Source organism: Protomyctophum bolini, assembly GCF_963924005.1.
Source record: "Protomyctophum bolini genome assembly, chromosome: 18".
In the NCBI taxonomy this organism is placed as follows: domain Eukaryota; kingdom Metazoa; phylum Chordata; class Actinopteri; order Myctophiformes; family Myctophidae; genus Protomyctophum; species Protomyctophum bolini.
Window position 1 is genome coordinate 27,917,933 of NC_137879.1, and position 9,372 is coordinate 27,927,304.

Sequence of the window (9,372 nt, forward strand, 5' to 3'; positions counted from 1 at the left end):
AGTATACACGGCTTAACGTCAATACTAATGACCGTAGTCTTACTGTGCAACATAAACTCGGGTGGTAGTTAAAAGTAGATTTCTCCCTCTGTAATTTCCTGGTATTTCTAGTTTATTTAAATAATATGCATATTTGTCCAGTGCATAGCCTACTGCAGGCCTGATTAGAAGACATTTTGATGCTCTTGCTACTGAAATGATCGATTTATTTATATGGAGAAATCCCGTCATTTAATTTACAACATCTTGCAATGGGTCCCAGATTTTTTATACACCACCAAGATACCCATGTACCTGTCTAAATACTTCCTTAATGTCAACGAAGTCCACACCCACAACACCAGAGGGAGTTCAACAAACCACATATTCTGCACAAACGAGGGACTAAATTCATTTCGCTCTTATATGCCACCAAAACATTTGGTGGCATATAAGAGCGAAATTAATTTGGTGTGGAACACCCTACCAACAGTCATTCAGACATGTGAATCCCTTGACTCAGATTTCAGATTTTCAGATTTTTATTGAAGGGACAGCCCCTTGAGATGCAGCATCTCATTTTCAAGAGGGACCCATAAATATTCAGATATTGAAAAAAATGATATTGTGAGAGCTGATTATAGATTAGTTTTTCAAAGATTTTTGGACAGTCAAAAACATAAACTTCCGGCCTATTGGCAGAGATAAAAATGCTTTAGCTGCTGCAATGTAACAGAAAGCTGACAGTTTCATGAGTCTCTGAAAGAGATGAACACATACGATAACACATGATTGATGAGACAAAAGGAAGTGGTTGCTGCTGACCATGTTATTTTTATTCAGTGCCAACAGGCTGTGGTGAAGTAGACACGAATTATTGAGTGCTGTGGTAACGCTTTTAAGATGTATGTTAATAATATATAGATGGAAGTACAAGAAATACAGTATTTAGTTTCTAAAATGATTTCTATTGATCAATTTTGACTGTGCTTCGCCTTTTCTAACAGTAGATGTCTCCACATGCCTCTAGATGTCTCTAAATGGTTTCCTCCATCAGGCCTTGAGTGCAATAAAATAGATAGTCATGTTTTATGCGCCCCATTCGAGTGTTATCAGTGCATAGAATATGCATTATCAGCCGTTATCAGGACCATGCAATGGGGCCAGTATGGACATTTTGTTTTATATTGGAAATGGGTTTCAACTCTCCAGCTCTACTGTAGGTCTCCTTTTTGTGTTCACTTCCCCTTTCCCATCTCATTTGATCCTCTTTTTGGTTTGAATTGATAGAGTAATCATACACAAGGAAGGAAGGTAGGTAGGTAGGTATAGATACAGTAAAGTAGATAGATACAGATAGATACATAGAATCAATAAGTAGTATTTTGAAATCAGCCAATGAAGATCACTTAATTTGCTACAGTAAATTTTGGAGTAATGTGTTCTATTGATTGATTGATTCATTGATTGAAAATGTTATTCCCAGTATGTAGAATGTGAAAGCACAGGTCAATACAAAAACTGCTACGAGGATGAAACCAGAACATTTAAAGAAGTACAAATGTATACACTTCTATGAAAATCAATCATATACTGTATATACAGTTAAAGGAAAAAAAATGGGGAAAACATGTAAAGTATGGGGGGGGGGGGGGGGACTTTGACTTTGTTTTAAATTGCAGTTGTCCGTAGGTGCTCTTTGAGAGTGGTTTTGAAGGAGTCTAGGGATTAACATTTCTTTATGGCTGAGTGAGCACTCATTGAGCTGCAGGATTGTGAATGAGTCTTCAAATTTAGGGAAGTTCAGCAAAAGTTCAGTAATCTAACCTGTTGGAGCAGTTTTCCAGAGAGATTGTGACAAATATTGTAAAAATGTCTTTTGTATGATATTATGTATTCCTAATAATAATTAGCGATAGATTTTTGAATGTCAGATCTGCATCTATAATAACATCCACCTGCAGGTTTCTGACCTTCTCACTGGGTTTCACACACAACACAAAACGTTAAAATATGGAAATAAGATATGTTTATGCCCCACAGCAACAATAGCATGAATTCATTTTGATTATCACATCTTTAACCACTTTCACTGTGGTGTTATGAACACAATGTGTGCTTATAGATCAGTTATTACTTGCGCAAGCAGAGCGCACAAGTAATAGTTTCGCCCGGGACTCGTATGCAACGTCCCAGCCAACCCGCCACTTTTGATGCGTATGCACCGTCCCAGCAAATTGTGCCTGATTTGCTGGGACCAGATTACATGGTGTGTATATGTATAACCAGCTCTCAATGATGACGTAAGAAATATGTGGATTAAAGGACCCAATGCCGGAGTGTAATTGGTTTTCGATGGTGACGTAATGACGATATGTTTTAGTGTTGGGAGGATTAAAGGTAATGCTCCTGTGTATACATGTATGTAATCTGGCACCACTGCCGTATCAGGCACAATTTGCTGGGACTGTGCATACACATCAAAAGTGGCGGGTTGGCTGGGACGGTGCGTAGGCGCAAAGTAACCACAGTATACCGCTAATCAACTTACAAATTACATATACATAGTATATGTATAACTAGCTCTCAATGATGATGTAAGAAATATGTGGATTAAAGGACCCAATGCCAGAGTGTAATTGGCTTTCGATGGTGACGTAATGACGATATGTTTTAGTGTTGGGAGGATTAAAGGTAATGCTCCTGTGTATACATGCATGTAATCTGGCACCACTGCCGTATCAGGCACAATTTGCTGGGACGGTGCATACGCATCAAAAGTGGCGGGTTGGCTGGGACGGTGCGTAGGTGCAAAGTAACCACAGTATACCGCTAATCAACTTACAAATTACATATACTGTACATATGTATACTGTAGTATATGTATAACTAGCTCTCAATGATGACGTAAGAAATATGTGGATTAAAGGACCCAATGCCAGAGTGTAATTGGTTTTCGATGGTGACGTAATGACAATATGTTTTTTACACCTAATAATTAGAAATTTCAAACGTTCCTTCACAGAGATACTGAGATTTGACAGTTTATATCCGTCGAAAGTACTTGCGCGCTCTGCTTGCGCACTAGTGTGCAACAAGCAAGTATGCACTCAACAGAGTGCAGTTCTAGTTGACACTATGTTTAATAGGACTTAAGTTGTTCTTAAAAGCGGACTCATTCAACCAACAGTCTCCATTTAGGAAGTGAATGTTTTTTTTAATAATTATAGTCAATTGCCCAAAACATGGATGCCATGTTAAAAATGGTTGGAGGAAAGTGTTTGGCAATTTCAGAGAGAAATAAATGCAACAAGTTCACAGTAGGTGACAGGCTAACTTTGTCCATGTGCAACCTTTACCAAGACCGCCTCAGGCCACTTCATAATGCCAGTTAGCCTAATGAAAAAGGTCACGAAAAGATCAAGGATCAGCACACACTAGTGTGCTGGATTGGATTTCTAAGGGCAGGTTAGCAATATTGTCACATGCTTTGTGTGTGTGTGTGTGTGTGTGTGTGTGTGTGTGTGTGTGTGTGTGTGTGTGTGTGTGTGTGTGTGTGTGTGTGTGTGTGTGTGTGTGTGTGTGTGTGTGTGTGTGTGTGTGTGTGTGTGTGTGTGTGTGTGTGTGTGTGTGTGTGTGTGTGTGTGTGTGTGTGTGTGTGTGTGTGTGTGTGTGTGTGTGTACGTTCTATCTTCTGTCTGTTGATTAGGCCTCTGGGTACTGAGATGCTCTTCATAGAATCCTTGTATCCTTGATTGAGTGTCAAAAAACATGTCACTGAATCAGTATGTTAATACCCGATTAGCTGAACCTACAATTGTGATAATATTTTCTTTTCAATACTGCATGTAGCCAATAAATCCACAGTACTTAACTTAGGTGCCATGAACGTATGATTATAGGTTAATTTCAGAATTATGTAAGTAAGCCTATACAGAAACCTCTGACATGTTTCAAAGTTTTGAGAAATTGCACACGAAAAGAAAGAAAGAGAAAAAATCAGGAAAAACCTTTTGGGGGGAAAATTGTTCTTTTCTGTATGTCAGACATCCGCCTGTCACTGTGTTACCGTGCTTTTGTGGTTCTAGATGACCTTCAAGCTCTATTCTCTTTACACCTATATGTCTACGTTGTTTCCATTCTTTTATACCTATTTTCCTCTTTCCAATAAACCCCCACATCCTCCTTCCCATCCCAAAATCTCTCTGTCTCTCCCCCTGTTGTGTCTGTGATTCAATTCACTGTTTGCCCTTTTGCTTGCCATACGCCGGCCCGTTACTCCAGTACAGTTTTTTTGAATGTCACGAGCCATCTCTGGTTGCGTCCTGTTCTTTTTTTAGCCGGGCGGCTGAAATGTGAGGGGTCACAATGGGTGGATAAATACAAGGGTCTGCGGGCCCAAGAGTTGTCGCGGACTAGAGCCAGATCTTCACCTCCTCCAGCTTCTCCCAGCTCTCCTAAACCTCAAAGGTAATTGAACTGTTATTATGAAGACCCTCTTGACTTGAACAACTGGATGTGCCGTAGCAAAAATATCTTAATCTTGACTCTAACTCTAATCTTTCTGTGTTGAACATTGGTTGAACATTCTTCAGCATACACATTCATGGGAATAACAGCCTTTAGTAAGACAACAGACTGCTAATTGCTATAGACGAGAAAACTAAGATACCAACCTGTGATGAAATGACGCGTAACCTGGAGCAATGAATCTGAGACATTAATCTTAATTCAACTCATTTGCTAGTAAGTTAACTAGTCTCCTTTTCCATCCTTTCAATGTACTCTCTTTGGAACAGTATGCAGTATATGTAAACATAGCGTTGAGGTGGCATGAATAACTAACTAACTAATTTGCCTCTATAACTACAGACCATACAATATTTATATTGTATATTAAACAGTTCAACTTAAAACTGGTAGTGCCTCCTATTTCTGAAAGTGCATATAGCTAGCCTACTGGTCCTGAACATGCATAGGCTACTGACACTGTATGCATGACTTATTTATTTGAGAACTGTCAGTTTATTCCTTCAAGCTCAACTATGGCACCTACATTACTAGTGATCTGACACCATAATTGTTTCGTTATCATACTGATGCAAACGCTGTTGCAAGACTTTCCATTGCAATTATTTTCTGTAGTCATGCTGTTGCATCACAACATTGACCAAGTCCTTGCTCTCATTTGTACATGTTCATCATCACAGTGCATGTTTCAAGTCTCTCTTATCTTATGTAACTCCCTCTGGCTCCGACATAGCACTTTATACCACTGAGGGCAGCTGCAGTGTACAGTGTTTATATTTAGTCCAGCCTGTTGATAGTGGCAGCAGACAGGAATGGGAGAGAGCGAGAGAGCTACAGCATGGGGGGAGAGGGGGTGTGTGCGGTAGAAGAGCAGGGGTGAGGGAGGGGTGGGGGGTTCAAGGGGAAAGGAAAGGTCAGGGATAAGAGAACAGAAAACAGAAAAGGTCAGCCCCACATGCCTGTCATGGCATGTGACAGGACAGGCACCCGAATGTGCATAAGCAAAGTGGGGTTGCACATGGTGTTAGCTGGGGGGGTGGGAGTTGGGTGCAGGGGTCTTACCATAGCATATGCATAAAGCCAGTCTGCAACAGCTGTACTTGCAACAATGTTGAATGTTTCAAAATCACACAGGCAGACATACTATAGGAGGAACAAACCGAAGATAAGGGAACCCGCACACTCCTTCTCCAAAAGATACTCAGATAAAGGAGTACAATTATACTTCCTCTTTAGAGTAGCTTGTGAGAAAAGTAGCTTGTGAGACAAACACCCAAAAGATAATAGCATATGTTGCTAAACATACTGTATCCTTTTAAGTTGGATAGTTGGACTTGTTTCATTGAATCACCTCTGCAACTGTTGCACAGTAATGTTTCCTAAAACCAGGCCTCAACAATAATGTGCTGGGTCTGGACTTCCTACAAGTGCTTATACAGTGCAACATTAGACACTTTGTGTCTTCTGCTTAAATATATACTCCAATGTTCCCTCACATTCTTCCCCCTCTTCTTGTTTTCCAGAGTCAGGATGCCTCACGCATACCCTTTCCTCACTCCTGAGCAGAAGAAGGAGCTCAGTGACATTGCTCACAAGATCGTCGCTCCCGGCAAGGGAATCCTCGCCGCAGACGAGTCTACCGGTAAAGGGCACATTTAAAACATTGTACTTCCTTCCCTCTCCCCTGTCCCCCTGAACCATACAGTAAAATGAGTCCCTTTTTAACGTGGTGCTTATAGTGGTCATTACGGCCTGCCTTTTCCCGTTGGGATTTGCACGGGATGTAATCTCACCAGTGACTTTCCTCATGGCTTCCTCACAGCTTTAAAACCACAACATCTCTCTTCAGAAGTTAAATGGCTGAGGATAAAATGAGACCCACGCTAACACTTGTTTCTCCCTTCCCTACCATGCAGGCAGCGTTGCCAAGCGCTTCCAGAGCATCAATGCTGAGAACACTGAGGAGAACAGGAGGCTGTACCGCCAGCTGCTCTTCACCGCTGATGAGCGCATGGAGGCAGCTATTGGTGGTGTGATCTTCTTCCACGAGACCTTGTACCAGAAGACCGACGATGGCGTGGTCTTCCCCGAGTTCCTGAAGAAGAGAGGCATGGTTGTTGGAATCAAGGTTGACAAAGGTGTTGTCCCCCTTGCCGGAACCAACGGCGAGACCACCACCCAGGGTGAGCCCAACATCTGTCGCTAGACACAAATGCATGCCTCAATATTAGGCCGACTTTGACCCATTATTGTTATTTACTGATGCTTCTCAGTGTAAAGTTGTAAACAATCAGACCTTTATCCCCTCTCCTCTTCCTAGGTCTTGATGGCCTGTATGAGCGTTGCGCCCAGTACAAGAAGGACGGTGCCGATTTCGCCAAGTGGCGCTGTGTGATGAAGATCACCCCCACCACCCCCTCCAGACTGGCCATCATTGAGAACGCCAATGTCCTGGCCCGCTATGCCAGCATCTGCCAGATGGTAAGACACAGACACACATACAGAATAGGGAATCTAAAAAAAACAGTATTACCATGGCCACCAATGATGCTTTATTCGTGTACCACGAACCATCTCTAGTACAGCCACACCCAGCCTCCACATTCTGGCGGGAACATTAGCCTACATACAAGCCCCACAGTATGTCGCAGTTCTCTCTAGACTACAGGGGTTTAAAGTGGTTTACGTCTCGCCCCTCCCTCCCCCGCAGCACGGCATTGTCCCCATCGTTGAGCCCGAGATCCTCCCCGACGGCGACCACGACCTGAAGCGCTGCCAGTACGTGACCGAGAAGGTCCTGGCCGCCATGTACAAGGCCCTGTCTGACCACCACGTCTACCTGGAGGGAACCCTGCTCAAGCCCAACATGGTCACCGCCGGACACTCCTGCTCTCACAAGTACACCAACGAGGAGATCGCCATGGCAACCGTCACTGCCCTGCGCCGCACCGTGCCCCCCGCAGTCCCCGGTGAGCCGCGCTTTCAGACACACACACACACACACACACACACAATGTAAACACACATACGCACACATACTTTCCCAAAAGCATGCATGAAAATGCAGATGCATATACTATGTCCTCACCTATTTTTTCTATAGATATTACTTACCTCTTTAGATATTACCTTACTTCTCACCTGTCAGCCATAAAGTTCCATTTGGTTCCATTTGTAGAGCTAAATGAACACAGGATTTTTGCTCTTCTCATCTCTCTTTCCTCCATATATCACACCAGGCATCACCTTCCTGTCTGGTGGCCAGAGTGAGGAGGATGCGTCCATCAACCTGAACGCCATGAACAAATGCCCTCTGCACAGGCCATGGGCCATTACCTTCTCCTACGGCCGTGCCCTGCAGGCCTCTGCCCTCAAAGCATGGATGGGCAAGAAGGAGAATGGCAAAGCCTGCCAGGAGGAGTTCCTGAAGAGAGCTGCGGTATGTGACTACTACTATTGACATCCATTATCTAATATTGAGGGTTCATTATCTAATGTTGATGCAACCTAATGGCACATTATGTCATATTGATATTGGTACATTGTCTAATATCGGGTGGGACATTGTCTAATATTGATCTATTCTTCTCTTCAGGCCAACAGCCTGGCCTGTGTCGGCAAATATGCTCCTGCTGGAGCCAGCGCCGCTGGCGCAGATTCACTGTTCGTGGCTAACCACGCTTATTAAGAATGGACACTGGCCAGTTCTCTCTACGATCTTCACCATCCCGGAACCACAGAACGTCCAAGCCTTTCTAGGCTCTGCCTATGAAGATATCTCTCTTTCTCTTTTTCTCTTTCTCTCTTTATGAGAAGTGAGAGTGAAAGTTGCAAAAGCCTGTTCTTTGGGTTCTTGCTGAAAGGGAGAAGATTCTGCAAAACATTCTGCCTCCATTCCCTCACCGTGTATTTGCTGTAAAGCACCTTTTTACAGGTGAAGATTTCCACATGATGTTTTTACACATGTTGTTTTGTTCCTTGGACTGTTTCCACCAAGTCTGGTATATATGTTTATACTGGTGCCATGAAATAAAATACTAAAGTATCACAACTTGTTTCTCTTCCTTCCTTATTGGATGTAATTGATCATACAGATTGCATTGTTTTGAATAGCAATTCATGAAATAGGACAACCTTTTATTTACAAATATTGCTGATAGTTAACCAGACCTTGTGTCTGACATAAATGTATCTGGCTCAACTTGGCACTACTACTAACTTGGCACCACTACTTGTAAACGAAATATTGGTACAATTAGGTTCGGTAACAAAGAACACTAGGTAAATCTTTTTAAGTTCAATCTATTATATCATTGAACCTTTCTTCAAAGGTTTTTGTGGATGCATTGCTCGAAGCACAACTGACATTCTTGACACCCACAGCAAGCGACAGCTTTTCACAACCCTGACAAACCGTGTTTGCCAGATAGCCTCGACTATTTCCTTTCTGTAGTTTCTGCAACTGACACAATACCAGTTGTGTGGAAACAGCTTATCAGTTATCACACATGTTGAAATTTCTCAACTCGAGCTTGTAGATCAGCTAAATCAGCTAAATAAGGCTTCATTCAGTGGAACTGAGCTCATTTATACTTCCCCTAGCACATGCCTGCTCTGCCGGAGAAAGAGGGTTTCAGGAACTTGATGCAGAGCAAAATGGCCAAATTGTCAAATATACGACTTGCATTGCGTTTATTACTGAAACATTTGAGACCCCTTGCTCAACACATCTCCGGAGTTTGAGAAGGATGAAGGAGGGAGATACTGTGTGGAGAGGCCAATGAATGAGTGATGATTGATAGTCAGATGGTTACAAATTATCAATGATTCAGGATCAGATATGTTGTCCGTGCTTTAATAGCT

At 42.5% G+C, this 9,372-nt stretch overlaps 1 protein-coding gene across 1 annotated transcript; it reads left to right on the forward strand.

Moving 5' to 3' along the window:
• The first annotated feature begins 4,330 nt into the window (after positions 1-4,330).
• On the forward strand, positions 4,331-8,560 carry aldoab (aldolase a, fructose-bisphosphate, b). Its single transcript, XM_080788544.1, has 7 exons — positions 4,331-4,449; positions 6,033-6,151; positions 6,426-6,692; positions 6,830-6,990; positions 7,220-7,478; positions 7,749-7,948; positions 8,105-8,560. The coding sequence occupies exons 2-7, from the start codon at positions 6,040-6,042 to the stop codon at positions 8,195-8,197; spliced, it is 1,092 nt and encodes a 363-aa protein (XP_080644670.1). The 5' UTR covers positions 4,331-4,449; positions 6,033-6,039; the 3' UTR covers positions 8,198-8,560.
• Positions 8,561-9,372: the final 812 nt, after the last annotated feature.

Bases quoted from the DNA above. Each gene is read 5' to 3' on its own strand.
- aldoab (XM_080788544.1), top strand. From the start codon at position 6,040: ATGCCTCACGCATACCCTTTCCTCACTCCTGAGCAGAAGAAGGAGCTC. The intron at 6,693-6,829 runs GTGAGCCCAACA...TCCTCTTCCTAG, and splicing joins CGGCGAGACCACCACCCAGG to GTCTTGATGGCCTGTATGAG. The intron at 7,949-8,104 runs GTATGTGACTAC...TCTTCTCTTCAG, and splicing joins AGTTCCTGAAGAGAGCTGCG to GCCAACAGCCTGGCCTGTGT.